This window comes from Gavialis gangeticus, unplaced genomic scaffold (assembly GCF_001723915.1).
Source record: "Gavialis gangeticus isolate Ggan-Ray unplaced genomic scaffold, GavGan_comp1, whole genome shotgun sequence".
Taxonomy (NCBI): Eukaryota; Metazoa; Chordata; order Crocodylia; family Gavialidae; genus Gavialis; species Gavialis gangeticus.
The window spans coordinates 1,184,752-1,209,839 of NW_017729022.1; the positions used below are offsets into that span (position 1 = coordinate 1,184,752).

A 25,088-nucleotide genomic window follows, 5' to 3' on the forward strand; every position below is an offset into this window, starting at 1 on the left:
CTGCACACTACAAAAAAAAACCTTGTTATAAAAAAGGTCCGTCGTCAGTCTCCAGCATAGGAAGGAAGTAAAACCATTTTTCTTTCCCTTCTCATGCATGGCAGCTGTCTTATAAAAATTATTACTGTGCTGTTTTGTAACATAAACTCTACACTATTTAGTAAACTATAAACTCCAAACTGCTCATGGGCCAACACGGATTTAACACTGTTAAGGCAGTCAAAACATTACCACTGTGTCAATGAGCTTCAGTGATCCTGTTGGGAAATGCTCTAATTCTACTATGACCAGTTATTTGTTTTAAAAGAACTGGTGAGTCTTCTGCATCCAGACCATCTCGATCAATTAAATCTTAGCTTGAGCATGTAAAAATGCATTCAGTTCAGGAGAATCTATTTTTTCCCCAAATAGTTGTTAAAATAACTATAACTATATTGATCCTCAAACACAAGCAGACAAGTGAAAGAGCAAGATACTGTTTATTGGCTCAAAAACATGTATGATTTTAGATTTAAAAAAATACCATTTCTTCAGGCGCTTTATTTAAGCAAACAATATAAAAATAATTCTGATACCCTTTCTCTGGTTTAACAACACTTTTCTCCATGAATAATCCTATTGACACTTGCAGACGTAGGCCACGTCCAGATGAGCACAGCCATGTGGTATGTGGTGCCACAGACCCATCTGTGGTGCAACACACTGTACATTCAGGTGTTCCCCACACTGCAAGGTAGCAGTGCAGGGTTTGTTTGTTTTTTATCCTAGAAGAACAGGCCAGGCTCTGAGGCTTGCAGCTCCTGGAGGCCCCCAGGACCCCAGGTAAGGCTGCTGGTACCAGCAACTGTGCTGGCCCCAGCCTCCCCTACCCCACTTGGGATAACAGTGCACCAGAGGATGTGTGGCACAGTGTGCAGTGGCACAAAGTGTGCTGGTGCTTCTTGCCCCTGGGGAAACACACGTCCGTACTCATGTGGACGCAGCTATAGATATCACTCATTGTGAGTAAGGGTTTGACAGTCTGGTATAAATAACAGAAGCAACAACCCCACCACTCTATGAGGTGATAATTTTGGTCACAAAACCTGTGCATTAAAGCTTATGTTTATTTTGCAGTAATGACATGTCTCAAGGTAAAACTAGGGGACTAGGGGAGTATGGGCTCAACAATTCAGTGGCCAGATGGCTGCAGGGTTGGACCCAGAGAGTACTAATAGGTGGATCTTTGTCGACCTGATGGAAGGTAGGCAGTGGGGTCCCCCAGTGGACCAGTGCTTTTCAACACCTTCATCAATGATCTGGATGTGGGGGTGTAAAGCACACTGGCAAAGTTTGCCAATGACACTAAGCTGTAGGGAAGTGCGGCCACACATCAGGGTAGGCTGATGATCCAGGTGGACTTAGACAGATTAGTTAGATGGGCAGACCAGAACCAGATGCTGTTCAACACTGAGAAGTGTAAAGTGCTCCATCTGGGAAGGAAAAATCCACAACATACTTATAGACTTGGTGATGCTATGTTAGCACCACATCCGAAAGGGACCTGGGGATCATAATTGACCATAAAATGAATATGAGCCACCAATGTGATACTACAGTTAGCAGAGCAAACAATACGCTGGCATGCATCAACCAATGCATCTCAAGCAAAATTTAGGAAGTTATTCTCCCACTCTGCTCAGAATTGATGAGGCCGCAGCTGGAGTACTGCATCCAGTTCTGGGTACCGCACTTTAAGAAGGATGTGGAGAAGTTTGAGAGAGTCCAGAGAAGAGCCATTCATATGATTAGAGAACTGAAAAGCAAGCCATACAAGAAAAGGCTGACAGATATGGGACTGTTCCACCCAGAAAAGAGAAGACTTTGAGGAGATTTGGTGGCAGCTTACAAATGTATCAGTGGAGAGCATGGGGGCTAGGCAAACAACTATTCACCAAAGTGCCACAGAAGAAAAAGTTATAAACTCTTAGAAGAAGGTTTCAGACTGGATACAAGGAAAAACTTCTTTATGGTTCGTATTACCAGACTCTGGAATAGGCTTCTAGGGGGGCTGGTGCAGGCACCTACCCTCGAGATCTTCAAAAAGAGACTGGACACTCGCTGGGGTTATTTGACCCCAGCAATCTTTCCTGCCTAGAGCAGGGGGGCTGGACCTGATGATCTCATGAGGTCCCTTCCAGCTCTAAACTTCTGTGAATGACTCAAAATATATTTTGACCAAAATACTATATAGCAATATATTTCCAAAGCAATGCCTTTATCTGTGTGCACATGAAAGGTAGAATTCTAGACTCTGATCCTGTAGTTAAGTGCCTATTAAAGTCAATATGAATGGCCACCATCTACTACAGAATCAAAGTCTGGGCCAAAGCATATTTTGAACATTTAATTTCAATCCTTTTCACACACAAATTATAATGAAACCATTAAAACCGTAAGTCCATATGTCCTATGTATTAGATGTGCACAAAGAAAGGACAATCTAAAGTCCCATTGCAAATTTGTCCCATAAACTGTCATCAGTAGAAAAAAGGAACATTATGAACTTCTACATAATTTGGGTTCAGTGTTCATGAGGCTGACAGATATGCTGAACTGCATCATTTTTAGGTTGTCCTGATTTTTACTAATTACATCTCAGCAACATTAAAATAAATAGTTCAGTCTTTATGAATTTATTTCCATTCACTGCAATTACTAGATATATTTCCATAGAAACTCCATTGCAAATCTGCTTTAGTAGAGAATTCATTAATGAGACATGTTTGAAAGCATTACCCAGACAACTATTAGTGTAGCAAAAAAACCTTAATTTAAGAATATATATTATATTCTGCAAAATGTTGTGATTCTTGTATCCTGGAGACAAGGTAACTTTTTTCAGAGCTATTTCAAGGTAAAAAAATATTAAGTTTTGTTATAGGCTATGATGTTACTAGTCATTAAAGGAAGCCTGTGTTTATTTTGTTGTTGGATGTACCATATTTTAGGGCTGTACAGGATAAGGAATAGCCTGCATATTACTATACTGTGAATTTGATGATTTTCTTCTGTAACTCAAGCCAGTCTAATTCACTGATGTGAATATTTCTACTAATGGCAACATGCTGCTTACACAATAGCTTTTATTTTGACCTCTGACTCTAACACAAACGGAAAATAGGTTGGAAGTATGTTAATTGTTATAATTCATCATTCTAGTAGATAAAAAAAATTGTTAATGAAAAACGTGTTTCAAGATAGGAATGAATAATAAAAATATAGTAAATAATGTTTTGAATTTTTCTCCAGATATCACTAAAGATCTTACTCAAAACCACGGGGGCTGGGGTGGTGTGGGCACCAAGGTGCACAGACAACAGCCCAAAGGTTGCAAGTTCGAGCAGAAGTGCTCATGGCGTGGCCATATCAGATTCCAACAAATCTGTGAATTCTGTTAAATACACTGTCACAAGGACATGAGAAGGAAGGATTCAAAACCAACTGCAGTTCCAAAGTGAATATTACAGAAAGGGCAGTAAGTGTTATTGCCAATATTTTATACAAGTAGGAAGACTAAGGCACAGAGGTTAAATCAATTGTTCAGGTTTACACGGTGAGGAAGTGGTTATACTGAGGAAGAGAATTCAGGTCACTGGGCTCTTGAGCCAAGTGCCAGACCTCCTTATACGAAGGCAATCTCAACTCGTAAGTTCACTGGGGTGGGAGTAGTTGTGGGAGTCAGTAAACACTGCAGAATAGTCACTGCTGGTATATAGGTTAGAAAAAAATTGGGATCCATTTTGATATTACTAAAAGTTCCCACGTGTCCTCTCTGATAGACTTTCTGGACTTTCCTCTCCACAGTGGGTATCTGCATGCATTTACTGTGTTTCCTTGAATCTAAGATGAGTCCCCCTCCTCCCAATCAGCATGGAGAAAAAAGCCCCATGTGTTAGATTCATGCACCAAATGGGATGGGGAGGGGACAGGCTTCTGCTCCCACCTGCCACCTTCCCCCAATACCATCAGGCACAGCACAGCTCTGGCTTGAGCTGCATCCTTTTCCAGGCACATAGGGAAACCCTGCCCTGTATCTGGCCAATCAGCAGCACTGACACTGCTACATAGCCCGGCATGGGCTGCACTTCCATGTGCTGTGCTCTGGCAGGGAACAGGGCCAAAGCAGTCTGACAGTAAGGGGTGTGGTGGAGGAGAGGGGAACAGGCAGAGACTGCAGGGATCATTGTGGGGAAGGGGCAGAGACTGTGAGGAGAGGGAGGGAGATGAGACGTAGAGATTGTGGGGAGTGGGGAAAAGGTCAGAGGCTATGGAGAGCTGGGGGTAGGGGTGCAGGTAATGGGAGTGGGGCAGGAAGCCTGCAGGGGGAATACATGGAGGAGGGCAGAAGGCAAGGGGGACACCTACCTCCCCCCCTGTCATTGCTTTCCCTGTTGTAGCAGTGGGAGGGGGATGAATTTAAGAATAAGTAGATTCTATACCTGAAAAATTATAACAAATGTATACATTTTCCATATAAATAATCTAATTATGGGGTGGTTGTGTTAAATTCAGGGTCAACTTATATTCAAGTAAATATGGTACTCTCCTGTGGAAACAGCATATTTTTATCCCTGCAGGAGAGACTAGTGGATCAGTGGGTTTCTTGCAACAAAAAAGGGGTGTGTGTGTGGCATGGAGGGGAAGCTTAGTATGACAAATATGGAAATGTTCTATGATAATTTGTCAATGTAGGCTTGACTTGGCTTGGGCATGGTGTTTTCTGTACAAATAACCTTTATTAAATGCTTCCCAACAGACAAGGCTTGAGGGAAAAGATACCTCAAGATGTTCCCTTGATTGGTTTCTATTTAAAGGCTGTTAGAAAACAACACTTGAATAATTAGTTCTGATGATTCTGGTTCAGTCTTTGGGCAGCCTTCAGAATTGGCTTTATGAAAAAGGGCTGAAGGCTGATGACACTTAAAGGAGTATCCTGGCAAATAAAGAACACTGGCAGGGAAACAAAGAGTACTTTTCTGGTGTCATGCTGAAACAAACTTAGATAGAGGAACCTGAGGCAGTGGGGTCTGAAGAAGCTAAGTTTTTCTATTAGGGGACAATAGGTTAGATAGGATAGAAAAATATACATACTTTTTGCAGTTTTAAAATCCTTTTATCATCTAATACTTTGTTCCAGCTGCTAAATAATAATACACTGAAGAAGGATGTTGGCAATGAATCAGTGATCAACAGGGATCCTAGTTTTCTCTGATTTTAATAATCCCCAATTTTCAGATTAAAAAAAGTAACCCCAAATCCACATTTTTCCATGACTAAAATGAAACATCACTATACATATATCTATATATTAGTGTCATTTCATTTTAATCATGGAAAATGTGGATTTGGGGTTATTTTTTTAATCTGAAAATTGGGGATATTTTTAAGATCAGAGAAAACCAAGATCCCCACTGATTGCACATCCTGACTGGAGAAAACACAAGTGCCTAAGATACAAGCAGACCCCCAAAGCAGTAAATGATTGTTACACAAGATAGTAAGACCAATATCCCATTCAAAGCCTAACGCAGTGAACTACCTCCCTCCAATCTAAGAATGAGAGAACAGCAAGATTCTGCTCCAAAACTGGGCCAATGCCATAAGATCTGAGGAGATGCATTCAGAGAGGCCAGGAAATGAAAACAGGTGCAGATAACTTCACTGTAGCAGTTACAGGACTTTAAAAAGTCACAATACCCTTGACTATTGTTACAAACTCACGGCTGACTCCTTTCAGTTACCTTATTGGGCAAGGGCTCCAATTTATGCAGTGCCCCTGATTTTCTGCTACCTCATTAATCTATGACTATACTGTTCACAGTTTTTTCCAGCCTTTTAATCTGTAGTTGATTTCTTACTGTTCTAATTTAGTTTGCTTATTCTTTTCAGTCATGTTGTAGCGTGCTCAATCAGTTGTAAGAATGTTAACAATAACATTTACCTGCATAAAGCGGCCCTCAGATGTTCCCAGATTGGCAATGGTAAGATTCCCTTTGGTGAAGACAGATATTGAAGTTAACAGGATACTGTTGAACTGCCCCATGAACAAGTCGACCCGTTGCAAAGGAGTCGTAACCTCTACCCGGTATTCATCATCTCGTGCTCTGCAGTATGAGGCATTTCTTGAAAATATCTGTCATAAAATAAAGTACAGATAAGTACTGCTCCTGCAAGCAGAGGACAGCCTGGAAAAGCTCTTTGTTAAAGAGAAATCATTTGGCAAGTGGATATAAAGGATCAAAGGTACTGACAGTGTTTCAAACTGTAATTGTTCCATCAGTTATCATGTTCCATGGGGAATACAGTGATGTTTTAGCTTTATGGAATCATTTCCCATGTAATATATTTTGTATAACTACCCAAAAACACAATGAATTTTTCTAAACTGGTAGAAATATGCAAGCACATATACCAAGATATGATAATAAACTTAATATATCATCATTATGCTTTTCATCCAAGGGTCTCAAAATGCTTTAAATCTAGAGTTGATAGAAATGTCTTTGCCATATATATATATACATATATACACACACACATGTATATCTATACATAATGCATATATCTATATATGGGTGTGTGTATATACATATATATATAGAATAGTTATCACACAATCTATTATTTTTTTCATTTTTGACAATAAAAGAAAAAACATTTTTTTCTCCTTCTCTCTTCCTTTTATTCTTCCCTCCCTTTTTAAGTGAAAAAAAAAAAGAGGAAAAAAAAGAAGGGACAGGAAATGTACAAGATAAAATGGGAAAAAAATCTAGATTCTGATTCTGTCTAAGAAATCCAAACTATAGCATATCCACATCAATATAATTACTTAGGGTTTGATCATACATTATTCTTTCTTGTTCCTTTTTATATTTCTCATCAGTGTGGTTATAATATATGCTACATTTGCAGAATCATGAATGTATAAAAGATGATTTTTCTCTTCCACTGGAACAATTTCTGGAACAATATACTTTAGAAAAGAACAATGCCATGCTTCCTGACAATTCAATAGTAATCTATTAACTGATAATTCCATTACTATTGATGCTTCATCTTCCATTTTGATGAGATAATACAGATAATAAACAGGGACCCCTTAAAGGGTCCATAACCATTTTAAAATTGGAAAGCATCTAGCATGTTTCTACTGTAACATACTCTATAACTAAACATTAAGCCTATATTGCACTTTTTTTAACTTAGTTTTTGTTTATTCTTTAAAAAAAAATCAATTATATATTTTTTCTTCTAAAACTTGATTTAAAGCCTTTGGATATCAATAGAGTCTTTTCACTGACTTCACTAGAATCTGAATCAGGCCTTTAAACAACAAACTCAAATATCTTTTACTATTATTATTCCAATCTTTGAGGTACAAATTATTTTTATAAGGCAACTTAAAATATGAAGTAATTCCGGTTTTGGTTTATTCCTGATCAGTGCTAGATAAAGTCAAAGGAATTCAAAGCACTTTCCCAACCTCAGGAATAAAACCATCCAGTATTTTATTAGTAATGATAGTGTTCATGAAGAAGGCACACTGGGAACACTGGAAAACTTAGATATTTTATTGATATTTAGATGTTGCCAGTACTAGTGCAATCTGTAGCAGTGGCAGCTTTGGTACTGCTCAGTTAATGTGCTGCAGCTGTGACAAGTGAAACCAATCATGTTCAGGGGTGAATGAGGGTAGTTTAGTGTCCATGAACCATCCTGATGAGCCACATAAACAGAGACACTTTTCACATATTTCAAATTACATGCGTCAAAGTTCTTTATAGTATCAGTTTTGGTGTTAACTGTTATTGCAATGTGGATACCTCAATTAGGACTCATTTCACATGGATCACCAAGCAATCATCAGAAGGTAATGTCTATACGTAACTATTACTTTGTCAAAAGGTATGCAGCGTAGTGGCTTACAATGACTTTAAAAGGTTAAGGGGGGCTGTACTCAATAGACACTACCATGTATCTTAGTCAGATGGGCTGCATTAATCTATCCCTGTAGGTTCCCATGACCATATTTCCCCATGATGGGCCATGGGTATTTTTATAGTCATGCTCAGTGTTAGTTGCATTTAATCAACTTCATAGTCAATTGCCATTGCAAAGCACATGCTGCTTTTGGCAGCAGTTTATTGATAATGTATTTAATTAGGTTTCCTTGTATACTAATGGAAGACAAGGTGCTTTTTACCCTTTGTTGATTTGGGAAAAAATCTTGTCTTGTATTTGAGTAAATACAGTAGCATTATTCTGTGCTTGGATTTTGGCTAGTCTAGATGTGTCTGCAAAACATCTATACAGTTGTTGCTTATACACTGAACAGCAAGAGTTCCAGCAAAGTAGCATCCACGGCTCTTGTGCTTTTTTAAATAAGGCAGATCCCTTACTTGTTGCTTCTCCCAACAAGAAACCTCTTCCCTTTGATAGAGTTCCCTCGGCAACAAAAGACAGGAACTTTGATTCAGATGCATCTTCATTAAGGACCCTCTTTGAAAATTAACCTCCTGGAGAATGAACAATAAATGTGCCTCTAATTCTGAGTTCACATGGTTTCAACTCCTTGCCATTCTTGATTGGACTTTGCCTAGACCTCTAATTAATAGTCAAGTGGCCTGGATTTTCCTCCCTGTTCATAACTGATGGCACCTTCCTCTGGCCTCCTGAAATTAAATGTGACCTACCCGAACTTCTTCCAGATGTTCTAGTTTTGAACATTTACCCAAGGATCTGTACATGGCCTTCAAATAAAACCTGGCTGCATGAGATAACCATAACATACAGTTAATTACTCCATAAACATTCTACCCTGTGCACAAAACACTTGTAGTAAGGCGTCTAAAGTGTTAAGTGTTATGTGATCTTACCCCTTGATTTTATTTCTCATCAGGTAACCTACTATAATTATTAACTTGATAAAATACAACAGTACTGGATGAAGAAAATGCTGAAATTTAACCCTTAGATTTGCCAACTGTCCTCTCCCATGCACACATACTTATCTAAGTATTCATTTGTCTGGCACTATGGAAAAATTATTGACTTCTGGGTTAAGCATTCACAATATTATGCCAAGTTCCAGTGACAAATCACACAAATATTGAAAAAAGCAGAGACCCTACCGGTATGTGGTTAAGCTTGGGCACGTTGTTTTTTATGCATGACTAGGAGTGCTAATTGCATGTGTGATTCATAAAGAAAGCTGTTAACTTGATGTAGGTGTGTCATTGGAATGTGATGAGGTAGAGGCAAGTACTGAATTCCGGTTGTGCCCAGAATGGACAGGAGGTAATACATCCTATCTTATTTGCTCACAGGAGAAGTTGTGATGATTTGGAATTTATCCTGGATGCAGCAGTCTATGAAATACAAATTGGACAAGATAATTTCTGAGCTGGACCCACAGCAGTTATTTCCATTTGAGAAAACTCATACATGTGTATTAAATTAGCTGATGTTGATTTAAAGTTTGTTTCTGTGAAATTGTATTTTTAAACCCAACATTTTAAAAAATGGATGAAAAAAAAAATAATTTTCAAAGTCCTTTTTTATAAAAGATGCCCAATTAGACAAGTATCCAGTTTTAAAAAATCCATTATAAAATCAATTGGGAAAGATAAAAAACTTTGTTTATCAATTTTTACAGAACATGTTTGGTATCTGCAGAAATGGCAGCAAGGAGGAACAGTTCAGTAAGCATCCCTCCAGGCCTGTCTTCAAAGCTGTCAAAACTCCTGCTTCCTAGTTAAGTGAGATTCTCCATTAGGAAATGATATTACCTTTAATGTCTTGAATGAATTAGAAATTAATGACTTACTCATAACAGCCCACCTCATGCTATCCTGCAAGCAACTTGGAGGACAGGATTAGCATTCAAAAGTTCAAGAGTGGAGAAGTGGTCTGAAGTGAACAAAGTGAAATTCAATAAGGCAAGTATAAAATACTATACTTGTATCACAGTTAAGATATAGTGAATCCAAAGTAATGGCTACAGCAGTGTTGCCAACAAAGGGCAGGAGCAGAATCAAAGTCCGAACAGCAAGTCAGAGGTTCAGATGCAAAGAACCCCACCAGGAGGTGAGGCTTGAACTTAGCAGGCCCTTCATGGTCAGAAATACATTGGGCAGACACTTGCCAGCAATCTACTCCATACTTTTGTAGATGACTTTGAGGAAAGAATAACAAGGGTGAAGTCTCATGTAGGGGGTTGCCTAACCTGTCACATTATTTTATGGGGCAGCTATGCAGTCATGGGGTATGGCCAACCTAGTGACCTCTACCAGGGTACAGTTTCTTGCAAGTATTCACTTATCTCAGTTTAGGAAGGTGAAATCAAGTGAACAAACAAAAAATGGGGAATATCTAGGCAGTAATACTACTCAGCCAAAGGATCTGGGAGCAATAGTGGATCACAAAGTAAATATAAACCAAGAATGTGACACTGTCACAAAGTCAAGACACATTGTAGGTGTATTAACAGAAGTCCCATATGTATGACATGGAAGGCAATTCTTCTGCTGTACCCAGCACTAGTGAGATCTTGGATGGAATACTGTGTCCACTTTGGTGCACTACACTTTAGGAAAGTTGTAGATAAGTTGGAGAGTCCAGAAGGAGCAACAAGAGGTTTAGAAAGTCTGACCTAGGAAGAAAAGTAGAGAGAATTGTTTTTGTTTAGTGGTGAAAAGAGCAGATTGATATGAGGACATTATTAAAATCTTCCAGTATGTAAAAGGCTGTTATTAAGAGAACAGTACCTGTTTGTTTGTGCGCACTGAGGATACAGCTGATAACCACAAGTAATCAGCTCAACTTACAGTAAAGAAAATTTAGGTTGGTTATTAGGAAAAGCTCTCTACTGCACCTCGTTGGAGGTTTGTAAACACAAAGATGTGCTGGAAGTATTTAATCATGCTTTGGAAGTCAGGAGTAGATTATGGGCTAAAATCCTATTTCACTTTACACAGCCATGTAAGTGCAGTTTTTGGCACTTCTGCATAGTTTCAGGTTTTATTTTGCCCTATGTGCACATATGTCAAGAACAAAGTGAAGGATAAGGAGGGCCCTCCCATAGTCCAACAGACTATGAAGAAGGAGATGTAGGCTCTAGAGCACCCCTAATCTAAAGGGGATTTGAACCTGCATCTCACTAAAGTGGTCTAACCACATGGCCACAGGTTAGGTCTCTTTGCAACCTCCTCTTAGTGCACTTATATGGCTACATATGTGGCATTTAAGTTCGTAAAGTAAAATAGGTTCAAGTCTTGAGGACCTCTTGAGGTCCTTTCTAGCTCTGTATTTACATGACTTTATGACTGACATAACTGGCAAATTGGGAATTTAAGTGTAAGTGGATTTCTAGGCATTTAATTTGATAGAAAAACAGGTTGAAGTTTCAAAATAAGCAGCAAAAACATAATTAGAATGTGACAGATAAAAAAAAGTTGTACCATTTCCATCTATTTAACTGGAATTTGTTCAAATTATGAGACCAGGCAGTTAGATAGGATATTTGTGCAGCCATAAAATAAAGCTTCAAGTCAGCTTCTTCAAGCATAACTGGTGGCTTCAGTCTCTGAATTTCTAAATAAGAAAGTTCTTGGTTAATTTCTTATTTGCCCCCAGTGCAGGAAATCAGGCACTTATGTTTTAAAATGATGTAGGTGGTTAACTGCTACTTTCCAATCCAAAGTCTGAAAGTTAGATTCTTACAACTGCTGTCCAGCTGTCACAACCTTTGAGGTACCTAAATTTCCACAAGTAAAGTTGTCCTACATGCTTTTATTTCTGAAGCAGGACATATATGCAACCATTCAAGTCCCAGCAGGGGATCCCTAACTGGGCATCCCCTACAGATGCTATGTGAAAGTTCCTATTATTCTGGCTTCTGAGGAACCAAATTAGAAGAAAAGTGGTGGTTCCTCCTATTTACATATTGCTTAAGTACTCTCAAGGACTTTAGCATGTACTGAAATACTTAGCTGATTTAGATTTTTGCTTAATAAAAAGTTAAAGAAAAGGTTTCAATGTATATAAACATGAGTACCCCGGTAATATCACCGTGATCAGCTGTCCTCAACTGTATAAAGTGAGCAGAAGGGACTACCAACATAGAATTATTCCTGAAATCTGTTAACAATGGAATCAATAGTAAAAAAAATGTATTTGATGTAAAGTGAATGGAATAGAAATCCTTAGATATAAGACTTATTTCCTAGTTCAGGGGTGCTCAACCCTTGGCCTGCAGGCCAGATTCAGCCTGCAGAGCCATGTCATCTGGCCCTCAAGGCTCCCTGTGGATGCATAAATTTGGTGGTGTGGGAGTGGTGATTGCTCCCCTACTGCCAAATTTCTGAACCTGTGGGGAGCCCTGCAGGCTGGGTAACATTGGCTTTGCATGGAGAGGCAGTGCAGGGTATGGGGCAGGCAGAGGCAGCATGAGGCCCAATCCGGGCACATGGGCATGAAAAGAGGTGGTGCAGGGCCCAAGCTGGGTGCATGTGGCCCTGTCCAGACCACAGACCAACCCTGTGCCAGCGCCAGTCATCCAGCCCATAGGGACCAAAGGTTGAGCACCATTGGCCTAGTTAATTGTCCTTGTGAAGGCCAAGGATTCTGAGAATACCTGAGACCTCTCCAAAAACACATATTGCCTCTTTCATCACAAAACCAATTATTACTGTTTCTAAACAACAGTACTGTACTTTTAGGAGTGTTTGCCCTACTAGAATCAAGTATAAAGCAGAGATTTGAGATATATAGATATAAACATAACTATATAGATAGATATACAGAGAGGAGAAGAAAGGGGGGCAGCCCCAATAGGTTACCCTCTTTAAGCTGTTTCACACTTTTATAGTGCCTTTTCGTTGAGATTTCAAAGTGGCTTGCCGTGATTTAATCAATTTAGTTTTATGAATTTCTTTAGAGGGAGACGTTGTTGTTGCTGTTATTATGAGCTTCATGATGATGAAACTGATGAACAAAGAGTTCATGGCCCCAATGATTTGACCAATGCCATACTGGAAATCTGTGGGATGGTCAGAAACAGAACCTGAATCTGCTGTTTTGGAAACCTGTGCAAAAGCCATTAAAAAATCCCTAAAGGTCCTGATTTTATTGCTGTCTTTGAAAGGCGTTAGACTTGAGTTTTCACATAATTCACATATCTTGCTACTTTAATTCTGGGCTCTGCTACAGATAATTACTAGGTCCTTGTAATTATAGCTTTTTGATAAAATAGAAGGAGAAAGAAAAATCACTAGGACAAACTGTCCTGCACCTGGCACTTTTACATGTTCTATTCACTTTAGTCTTCCTCTTTTTGTCAATGTCCTTAACAAAGAACTATTTGGGTATCTTCTTTTCCATTTCCCAAAGTGGCTTCACGCCACAGTTGATCAAAAGGAAGAATACAAGTTAAAAGATTAAGCAAACATCTAAGTGGCTTTCTCCTTTGATCCCACAGAGGAATACCCTCTTGTGAATTTTTTTCCTGCGTGATTTACAGGTCCAAAGGGTTTGTAAAACTGGACAAAATGTTATAGTTTAAAAACTCCAAAACTATGTATGTAGGTCTATGGACAGATAAATTAGTACTTACTGCATGAATTCCTTAAAGTTGCTGGCATGATTATGGAGGATATTCAAGATATAAATAAAACAAATGGGAAATGAAAATTCCTTGGATGTAAGAGAAGCAAGATGTCTTTTGCCAGCAGGGATAACTGCAAAGTCTAGTACGGGAATCTTTACTGATAAACAAACCCAGATCTAGCACCCAGACTGAGTAGCTTGGAAAATGCACAGGGAAATGAGGGAAGAAATTTATTTACCCAGACCATATAGGAGTTGAAGTTCCCAGTTGACGATAAAATCACTATGGGACAGTAGAATCTATGTAGCTCTTTGCACCCCTTCAATTCTTCCATGCAAAGAACTCATGGCAACCTATCCCTCATATCACATGTGTCAAATGTATGGCCCATGGACTGGATCCAGCCTATGGAGTCATTTCACTCAGCACGCAGGGCTTCCAGAGAGCCTGGGAATTTGGGGGTGAAATGAGTGGGAGTTGTGTGTGCTACCAAAGTCCCAGCTACTGTTGGGGATGTGTGTTGGTGGTGGAGAGGGGGGAGGCATCAAGAGATGCCTGCATTAACCCCCTTGCCACTTCTCACCCCAGTGGCCACTGCCACCTGCCTCACTGGGTCCATATTAGGTCCACAAGGCTCTTTACAGTCCAGATATGGCCCCTGAGGAGTTCTAGAATCTAAATTTAACACAGGAGTGAAGCTGAGTTTGACACCCTTGATCTGTATTATGCAGGGGAAGCACATGCCATGGCAAACCTCATTAGTCCAGTAATGTAACTGACCTGGACTCCTGCAAAATAGCTCCCTGCAGCTGGATATCTCTCTGAAAAGAACATTGCATGAAAGTTTTTGTGGGTTCACAAGAAAGCTATGGTATGTAAACAGACACAGATGACCACAAATAATTCTTTGGTTTTATTTAGTTTTTATATAATTCCCTTATTTACATTCCAACTGCCATGGCAGTTGTGGAGCAGGCATGGCTTGTCTCTGTACAGAACTGTTGGGTACCATAACTGCATGACACAGACATACCCTTAAGGACCAAATCCAGGATCTAGCTGTGTAAGTCACCCTGGGCATGTCCAGATAAGTGCACACGTGCAGTTAGCAGTGCCGCAGACTCCTGATGTCAAAAAAACAAATGGCAGAAAAAAGCAGCACAGTGTATGTGGCAGCAGTGTGTGCTGCCCAAAATCGGAGCCTGGACAGCCGGAGCCACATTCCAGCTGCCAGCTAGGCTCTGCACATCTGGATTGCTGCTCTGGAGCCCTGGAGGCCCTCAGGACTTCAGGTAAGGCTGCTGAGGCCAGCCCAGGTGCCGGCCCCAACCTCCTCTACCCCATTCAGGGCAACTTGTGCCTTGCCAGAGCACACGTGCAGGGGTATTTCCTGGGGACAAGTAGCGATGGCACAACTATGTGCCGCTATTTGTCCCTGAGGAAACACATGTGCATGCTTGTCTGGATGCACCCCGGTGTTTTCTTCATGGGAAAATTCCAGACTAATGGAATGTGTTTGCCAGAATTAGCAAAATAATAGTCACAAAAGACTCTCACTACTACGGTAGTGTCTTTATAGACCAAATGTGGCTCAAATGCCATGGGAGATTTTCCATTGCATTCAACAAAGCAGCTGTGGCCCCCATGTTGTCCTGTCCTGGTGACAAATAGGAAGAGAAAAGGATGAAAATAGGCTGAATGGGACCAGATATGTCTTCATTTACACCTGTACAGATCTTTTAGGCTGAGCTCATCCCCAGTGTAAGTGGATATATCTTTCATTGTGTTTGGACTGGTCAAATACAATTTCGTCTGAACCAATACAAAGCACATCTGTATCCTAGGCACTGTACAGAGCTCTTTAGCTCTAAAAAAACCTAAACAGACTGTGAGGGGCACAGAATCAGTCTCTTAGTCCTTTCTGTGTGTCATGTTTTGAATATCTTCCACTGAGACACTAAAGTTTACTTTTAAAAAATAAAGTTGCAACTTTTTCTGCTTTCACGCTTGAAAATACCTCAATGTGTTTGATGAAACGTTTAGAGTTAAAAATACATTTCCTTTTCTGAAAACAAGCATCTCAACTCTCAGCTGCAAAACAGCAGGTAACTGAAAGAAATTCTTTAGAATGGAAATGATCAGACAACCCAAGCTTCAGGTACTGCCAAATGTGTTGCCATACTTCAAACTATACATATTTATTTTATTTGACATATAACAGTCCCTCAGAAATAGTACTTTGTAGTAAAATAAAAAAAACTTTAAAGAACATAAAACCTTTATCACATACTTTAGACCTAATGGATCTGATCTCATGGAAAATGGAAAAATTACTTAAATGAATCAGACCACAAATGAATGGCAACACTGTGAAAATAACCAATTAATGTAAATGTCATGAAGCATCGTCTCTTAAAACCTGTAGCTTTGTTCTATTTCACTGGTGACTAACAGGTTAAAAAAGCATAAACTGGTGACACGTTACTTAAGGTAAGACATATGTGTTAATGTAATTAGTTTATACAAATTTAAAACATTACATCTTCTTTTGTCAAGGTCATTCAAAGAGTTACTTGCTTTTGTCATTGAGCACTGTGCCGTTAGCTCTTGTAATGTAATTAGTGCATTAGCACTGAGTAAATATTATTGATTCAGTCACATGTAATAGACCTATGTAATCTTTGTATTTTGCCCATTTCCTTTATACTAATTTTATGACATTTAACTTAGTACGCAGATTATCGAGATAGATGTATTGATTATTCAGTTCAAAGAATCGGAAGTAAAATACACAAGGTGTTTATAAAATACCCTAGATTCATTCAGATAAATACAGACTGACACTAAGCAAGTGCATATCCCATACAGAAGCCCCAAAGACATGCTTACTTGTGATTTAAGGCTTTCAGATGCATGAAAGCTTTGCTGGAATAGTGGGGTATACATTTAAAACAGAAAAAACTATTACAGAATAATTCCACATGTGCCCTTATTGCAGAATGGCAACTTCAGGTTTATATATATCTTTAAACGGTGTTATAAGAGGCATTTGGGATGAAAGTGGGACAGAAAAAGGGTATGAGTGGCAAAGTGAAATTTAAATTTGCCACAATTTCCATTCAGAGAGTGGGCAAAAGCAGAGCCCTCCTTATATCAGATTATTTTTATTAGTTGCTGCTACAACACGTCCTTCTGTTCACCCTTTACTTTTTTTTTTACAAGCCAGTGTTGTTAACAGGGAAGGTGCCAAAGTTCTTGTTCCTCAAGAGTTAGCTCTGGGCCATGCACCTGTATGTGGTTCCTTTAAGGTCTCCTGTCATGGTATAGACTTTCAAGGGGTTTTTCACAAATGTGGGAAAACAAAAATAACTTTGCAAACCACCCAAGAATATTTAAAAAATAGTTATGCTGATTGCAAGTCTAGCTATGAATATTCAGCATATGCAGCAAAGTTTCTAACCCCACTCATAACTGTAATAATAATAATACTAGGTAACCTTCTCATGGGTAGAATTTGATTAAAAATTCTGGAAAGGAATGTCATTAATCAGACTGCCTGATAAAGTGGCATCCTTTCCATAAAATCATAGGAAAGCAAATGTCAGTTTCACAGAGACACCTAACTTTCATCAAGAATATGGCAAAAAAATTTTAAAAAAATTAAAACCCTCATCATGCTGAACTACAGCACTGGGAGATAAGATAAGACAAGTCCATGACAGGGAGCTGAGGAGGAAGAAAACTCAGAAAATGTCCATGCTACTAACTTACTCCGTCACATACCACTATGCTGAGAAATCCTGCATCACTCATTGTGCACTGTTGCTTGAACAAAAAGTTGTATAGTCATATTTGTGAAGAACTGGCCCCAGACCAGTTTTTCTTTTGGCAGAGCTACCTAGCACCGCCTGCATTACCACACTAATGTGGCTATACTGCTTCCAGTTCCAGTGCAATGCTGCCCAGGATGGTAATTTAGTGGTATGGACATTTCGTCAATGAGGTCCCTCCTGCAAAATGTCCTCAGGGGAGCAAATGGCAGAAACAGCCCATAGACTTCCCAGCGTTTTGGACATAGCAGAAAAACTACCTCAGCACTGCCTTTGGGGCTTCAAAAAGTTGGAGCCTCCAAAAGTGGCTCCATTGAAACAATGTAAATGTTGCTTCTGTGTTTGGCTCTTTCCCTGTGATGTCCTTTCAGTGGTGCCCCTAGCAATGATACAAAGATGATACAGCCCCTAAACTGCAGTAGTTTTCTGCCATAATTTCAGAAGGTTTTTCTGGGGAATAATGTACCTTTCCCATTGCCAAGTGCCAGCTTGGTTACCCATCCCAAAGAGGCCTCAGAACCCATGGAGAAACTTCTACAAATTTGGTACAGGTGAGGGTTTCTGCAACACACTCAGGCACCATGCTTACAAAAAGGCACTGGTGAACATGGAGAGCAGTAGGGAGAACCATATCCCTAATTTTACAGATTTTTATTTAGAATGCCATGGAATATCAGTCCTACAGGACTCTGTATGTATGCCTACGCAGACTTCTTTTCAGCTCTGTAACTGAAGAATATCTGACAGCAATTTATACCCTTTTATATTTATATATTTCACAAAGCATAAATGACTGAACGAAGTAGATGGATTCCAGTGCCTGCCTCTTTGGAGAAAGATTTCAGCCCATTCTAAATTGTAATATAAAATCTATTTCTTTTACAATATGAGGCTGCTTAAATAAGCCACATCAAGCCATCATAATCACAGAGATATGGTGTTACTTCTAATCCTGCCAAAATTTTGTAATCTAAATGGTGTGGGATATTATAGTTCGAGGGCCTCAAAAGGCTTATTTGTCTCTGTTTATTTTATTAAATATTCCTAGACATACCCTGAGGATGACAGATCAATAAAGGCCTTTGTGGTTTCCTGATGGAAAGTTGCAATTATTTTCTTCCATTACAATATAAGCATAACCCAATTTTACTCATCTATCATCTTTGTAATAGTAATAAAGAAACATCACTGTGTGTTTATTTTACTGTCACTTTCTCCTTCATTTTGGTGGCCTCCTGTTTTCATTTTTACCTCCCTTCAAAGTGAAATTTATCTGTTTATGCTCTGTATTTGACAGAATAGTATCCAGCAGGGCTGTGCGAAGCTTTGGTCCCTGATCCGATTCAGCGGAGATCTGGCCTGATTCGGTGGCCAAATCTCTGAATCTGAATTGAATTAGAGGACCCTTTAATTTCTCCAAATTGAATCAGAACGCTTCAAATTGATTTGGAGAGATTCGGAAAGATTCAGACATAGAGACAGCTTTAAATGTTTTTTTCGACATACCTCTAGGTAGCAGGGGCTTGTGAATGCTGCGATGCTGGGGCGTATGAAGCAACCCACAGAAGCGCAGGGGGCTTTGAACCAAAAACACTATTTAGAGTAAAGTATGTACATCAAGCCTAAATTAACAGGAGAAATAAACCAAAAGGAATCATATGGGGCTGAATTCTGATCACATTCCCATAGGTAAAATTGTATCCAGGTAACAGAGTGGGGCCTGGACCACAATCACTTACTAGATAAAATGTATAGCTTCTGGAAAATGCCAAATTAAAAAAAAATCTAAACCCAAGTAAAATGATTACAATCTTTGCCTGCATCTGTTAAGCCTAAATCCAGCTCCTCTCACTTACTTAGAAAATCCTATGGGGACGTGTGTAAATGAGGCTTGTGGATTTGGTTCTTGATCTAAATCTTTACCTACTTCTGTACCATGGGCTGAAAATTATTATTTCTGAAAGGGTGACTAAGTCTTAACCTACTAAAATCTATATCCAATTTCCATGGTGAGTGTGGGGGAGGAGATTCCTGAATAATGATTCAAAACCCTCACGAACAGATCTGTAATTACCTCACATTAATCTTTTTTTGTCCTGGCTTAGGCAATACATTTTTTTTGTCTAACTTTAGTTTTTCACTTCTGTTTTGAAGCTAATTTTGGTTCCTCTCCTGTTGCTACCAAGTGAACATCAAAACTAGGACAGATCAAAGTCAACAGAGCTATGATAATTTGCACTTGGGGATCTGTCCTTGTTGATGGCAGTAAGTGCAGGCCTCATGACCTCCACTTCAAGACATAAAACTGGATATAGTTTCTTCTGATTTGTAATAACTGACAGGTTCTGTCAAGTAAATCAAGGTGATTGGAAGCATTTTTATTCAAAATCCCCAAGTTGTGGAGAAGCAGAGGAAAAGAAGTGGGTCAAAAGAGGGTTTTGCTTCAGAACAAACAACAACTGTATCAGGGAGGAACAGGCACTCAGAATGACTGGTTTTAATATCATGTAGGAATTGGACTTTGCAACTTACCCTTAGTGGGATTTGTCCTTCACTTACTGGCTTTTGACCGTAAATTATCAAATATCATAGTATTCTCTTGAAAACATTGCCAAAGTCTTGTTTCTTACTTTGATGCTGCTTACACAGCACTTTCACTGCCACACTACAGTTTGCACTCTTATTACTTAATCCTGCAAAAGTCAGTCCATTTCTCTTGCATCAGAGGCCTGTGGTTTGCATCTCTCATAACATTAAAGGGAGAGCTCATCTTGGCTAAATCACATAGACTTTCTGATTCTGCCAAAATAAACTATATAACCACAAACAGAAATTGTTATGTCAACTTAAGGGTGACTTACAAAGGAAAAAAGGTTATGCCCTTTTTATGTTTTAATGATGAATAAAGCAGGTATGAAAAATGCTTCTACTTGTTTGATCAGCTTTTTTAAAGGAAATGTTTTCTTTACTTATTTTTGACATTGGAAGTTCAGGTCTTATGGAGGCTTGAAAACTGTATCTTGCAAACCAGTGAACTGGTGACATTACAAGAGAATGAAAGCTGGGTAATCAACAAGGGAGGAAATGTTTAGGCACTCTGTTTAAAAGCATTTTATATTTCATTGTTTTTAACCACCTATTCACTTCGATGATTAAGTAACAGTGTGAATAAAGGAAACCTTGAGTTTCAAGCTCCAAACTCTTATACTAAAGTGCTAGCTCACAATAAACATTGCTGAAATCTCTCAGTTGTCCAGGAAAATCAGGGAAGATGAAGCTTGACATCCTCAATTTAAAGTAAATAAAAAAACAAAAAATCCAAGCTAAAAAAAAAAATTAATCAGAAAGCAAGGCAGTCTAACTGAATGTCTGTGAGGGGTTAAACTGCTGTCCCTAGGCTCTCTTCTTGCAAAAATAGGACTGTCTATCTTGACAAACTTTCTATAGTTGAAAAAAGGTTATGTAACAGAATTCTGGTTTTGGATATTTTTTTGGAAATGTGCAACTACAATAAACTATGAATAAACTCTCTGCTGCATAATGCATTCAGTTCTGATTCAAAGCAGTGGCAGATCCTGAAAAGTGTTTTGAAAGGATGCCTAAGTATGCGAAAGCTGACAAAGGATTATGTCACAAAATTAATGGGATACTTTGTTGTGAAAAGATCATGTTATGAAAGGCATCTGACTAGGCAAAAAGAGAATGAGATAAGTTAAAGGCCATCAGAATTAAATACGCAAATAAAACACTGAGGGAATAAGGAAGAAACTGTTATTAGACTTCAGAATAAAAACTGGAAATTCAGAGTAGATAGCAACTGAAAATGAAGAGAGGGTAGTAAGGCTGGGGATTAAGCTCAAGAAAAAAAAAAGACATTTTAAACATTTGCTATCATGAATGTATGTTCTCCCCTGAAATTTAGGGACGGAAGAGTAAAATACAGGGTTTGACAAAATCTCATTCCTAGCATTACATAGCAACTCCTGTTTCCTCTGACCACTGGCAATTTATGGTAAGTTATCCTTCGCTGTAAACTACAGAACAAGTGAGTTCTGCTCTACAATTTATTCTTTTATAATAACTTCATTTATTAATGAATCTCACTTACCAAATAATAAATGTTAACATTTAAAGATACATCAACTCCCCTCAAATGTACATGAAGGCAGATATTTATGTTCCATTAGCAGTGCCCTCTTAACACAAGTTGATTTCCACAGAGGAGTCTTGTGTTTTTAGACTAGAGCAGGGTGTCGAACATAAGGCCCGCAGGGTGGATCTGGTTGGCAGATCTGCTCTATCCAGTCTGCTGAACTAAAGGACAAGGGGCTTGCCACAGAACCCTTGGGCCCTGGTGAACATGGTAATTGGGTGCAGGAGGGCAAGCAAGGGCTGATATCACCGCTGGAGTTCCTCTCCAGTTGCTTCACCCATCGGCACTGCTGTGGCCCTATCTCCTCACCTGCCAGCCCCTACTTCATGTCCTGTGCTGGAGCTGGAGCTGCTGCCCTGGACAGTGCAGGGCATGTGGCATTGGCAGGAACAGTTCCAGCTCTGGCATGGGGCACACTGCAGGGGCTGAAGCCAGTAGTGCACCTGGGTCAGAGCTGGAGCTCCCACTACTATTGCTACCCTGCTCCAGAGCTCTTGTTGTTACAACTTCCTTATGTTTCAGGCTAGATTCAGTCTGCAAGAACCTTGTGGTCTGGCTCCATCCGCAAGGCACAAGGTGAGTTCAATACCCCCATTCTGGAAGTTATTCTAGCCTATCAGTTAGGTTGGTCTTTACTACCGAACATGTCTTTGCCATGGGGGAAAAACTGCTGTGGAAGCTATGGAAGAGGTGGCTCATCCAGCTTCATCCTAATCCTGAACACCCAGTGCCGTTCAGGGGGCATCACAGAGAGCATGTCTGAGCTCTCATAGTTTCGTAGTGCCTAGGGTCGGAAGGGACTCTCAAGTCATTAAAAATCTGAAAATTCTACTTGCTTTTCCAATTCTGCATCTAGGGTTCTATATTTACTAAACAGGGGCTGATGCTACCCCTGACTGTTAAGACCAAGGAAGGTCTTCACTTTTTACTTCCTTTTGTCTGTTCCTATTGTTTGGGATGTCACCAAATACCCTACATGAAACACTAGGTAGCAGACCTGTGAAAGACGGTATGTACAGATATAGAACCCCCCAAGTTTAAGCCCTTCATTACCTTACTCCACCATTTAATCACTTTGCTTTCAGTGGGACTATTTGTGGGGCTATTAAACACAAGTAAGCAGCAGTGTAGGGTGGGTCCTTCTCCTCCTTGCTGCTCACTGTAGATGCATTAACAGGTTTCAGAGAATGGAAGAGGGTGCCTAAGTCCACTTACATACCTAATAGGTAGGGACCTACTTAATTCGTGATTGCGTGATTTTTGTGGAAAACACAAAATCAAGTGGGCTCTGTGAAAAGTGGTGGCCTCATTGCAAAAGAAAAAGAAAAAAAAACCTTATTGAAAATAAACAGCAGTCTTCATGGTGCTGTGGCTTGGCCACACAGCCCGCCGGGGAGAAGAGGGGAGGGGGCTGCTGGCATGAAGGGCTGCCAGCAAGATATTGGCTGCCTTCAACCCTTGGCACTGAATGGCTGAGAGGGCTGCTTGTCATCCATCGGTGGCCAGGACTGGGGCTATATGACAGACAGCCATCACAACCAATCAGTGTTGAGGGGTGGGGCCACAGGGGACCTTCAGCCAATCAGAGGTGTGTGTGTCGAGGGGGGAGGGGGGAAGCTGTTGCACTCAGCCCATGAAAATGGTGGCTTGCCCCAGGATCTGCCTGCAAAATTGGCCAACTGCCTCCTTAGGTTAGGTAGACCCCTACTAATAGGAGGAATAGCATCTTACCTGCAGTTGTTAAAAAAACCATAGATATTTCAAGCCCATTAATACTCTTCTTTATCCCCTTAAGCCCTTCAGTGACTTCCATGGCTGATTTACAGTAACTGTTTCTTGCAAAGATGAATCATCAGCAAAGCTGCCCATAGCTATTGCTAAGTGTAGCTTATTGAAGGGGACAGTTTAAATACCCTGAAATGACGAGAAGCCTAACCCTGTAATGACATGTTTCTTCCTGTTCAAATCAACAGGACAGTCACACAACAGACATGGATGGATCCAGAGTAGAGGGTGATGGGTGCATGAGCAGCGAGAATAACCACACAGCTCAAGAGGGCATGGCTATGACCCCTCCCTGTGATCCTGGATGTCAGTGAGCTCTCAGAGCAATCTGGTGCATCAGGGCAGCTCCTGCTGGGAACTCAACATGCGCTTGGAGCTCTGTGAGCTTGCTGGCTGGCCAGTATGGGGATGCCCACAGTCCCTGCTTTCAGACAGCTCAACCTGCTGCTGTCTCCTCCTCTCCCACAACTCAGCAGCACGGGAGAGGAAGGAGGAGGGGCAGATGCAGCAACACTCAGTCCCTTCTTTCACAGGGCTCTGGTGCCACCCACAACTATATGTCCTCTCTTTTCCCTTTCTGCTGAATTCAGCAGGGAGAGGGAAGAGAAGAGCCAACAGCAGCAGACTGCAGCTGCCAGAAAGCCAGGTCACCAGGCCACCCTGTGCTGACCAGCTGGTGAGCACACAGAGCTCCTAGCACAGGCAGAAATACATCTTAGAGCACTGAGAACTCATTATGCATGTGGTACACAGCCAAATGGTGGGGTACAACTGAACCACTGTACATCCTGGATTTGCCCCTGTCAGTGTGAGGAAGGGCACTGACAGAATCCAGCACCAAAACTGTACATGATTAAGTAAGTTTTACTTACCCTGTTCAAGCAGTACTTGCTATCTTTTCCATAAAAATGCTGAAGGCATTTCATGTTTTGCTTATCTGCAATTTCATTGAAGAATTCGTTGATTGTTTTTACAGATACTGCGCAGACAGCTGATCTGTTCGTTGGTTCTGAAGAGTCTGGTTTACTTTGTGCAAAGACGCCATACAGAATGTCATCGTTCACTCCAAGACCCATTTCATGGGCCAGAGCTGCACCCGGCTTGCTTACATATGCAGCCTGCAAAATATTGAATATCTCCCTTCGAATTGACCTCTTTCTCCGTTTTTCAGTGAAAATGCACTCAAGGGGCATTTCCATGTAAGAGCGCAACTCAGAATCCAAGGAGCAGAACCGGATGATTCTTGTGTGAAAAGCTTGGGAGTCAAGAGATTCTCGCTGGACTGTCAGAAAGTAGACAAAGTGGTCGTTTTCAAAGGCATGGACATACTTGATGGGATAAGAATCCCTGTACTGTGGGAGAACATCTATATAAGACTGATCTGTAAGAAACTCAAAACCATCCTGGGTTTCTTTTAACCTTCTAACTGATACTGAATGTAGTGTATGCTGTGGCTGAAATGAAGACTTCACAGTATTCCCAACAAAGAAGTTTACAAACCTGTCCTTTTCTGTCACTAAAACTTTGGTTCCCAAAGCACTTACAACACAGTCAGGGCAGTTATACGACTCTCCATCCATCTGCTTTGAGTACATGCAATGCACTTCACTTTCTATGTCTGCAGGGTTGTCGGGGTGAATGATGTGACGGTGACATATACCCCTACTTGCAC

The 25,088-nt window shown here is 40.2% G+C and overlaps 1 protein-coding gene across 2 annotated transcripts in view; it reads right to left on the reverse strand.

The window, feature by feature from the left end:
* Nucleotides 1-25,088, reverse strand: part of MET (MET proto-oncogene, receptor tyrosine kinase) — a 114,751-nt gene that overhangs the window by 76,907 nt on the left and 12,756 nt on the right. The window contains exons 3-4 of one of the 2 annotated variants that reach the window (XM_019514538.1): nt 24,289-25,059; nt 5,984-6,175 (exon numbers count right to left, since the gene is read on the reverse strand). In XM_019514538.1, the coding sequence (XP_019370083.1) occupies nt 5,984-6,175; nt 24,289-25,059 (963 nt within the window). Of the gene's footprint in view, nt 1-5,983; nt 6,176-24,288; nt 25,083-25,088 lie in introns of those variants that run through there. The other variant, XM_019514537.1, reaches the window with a different exon arrangement.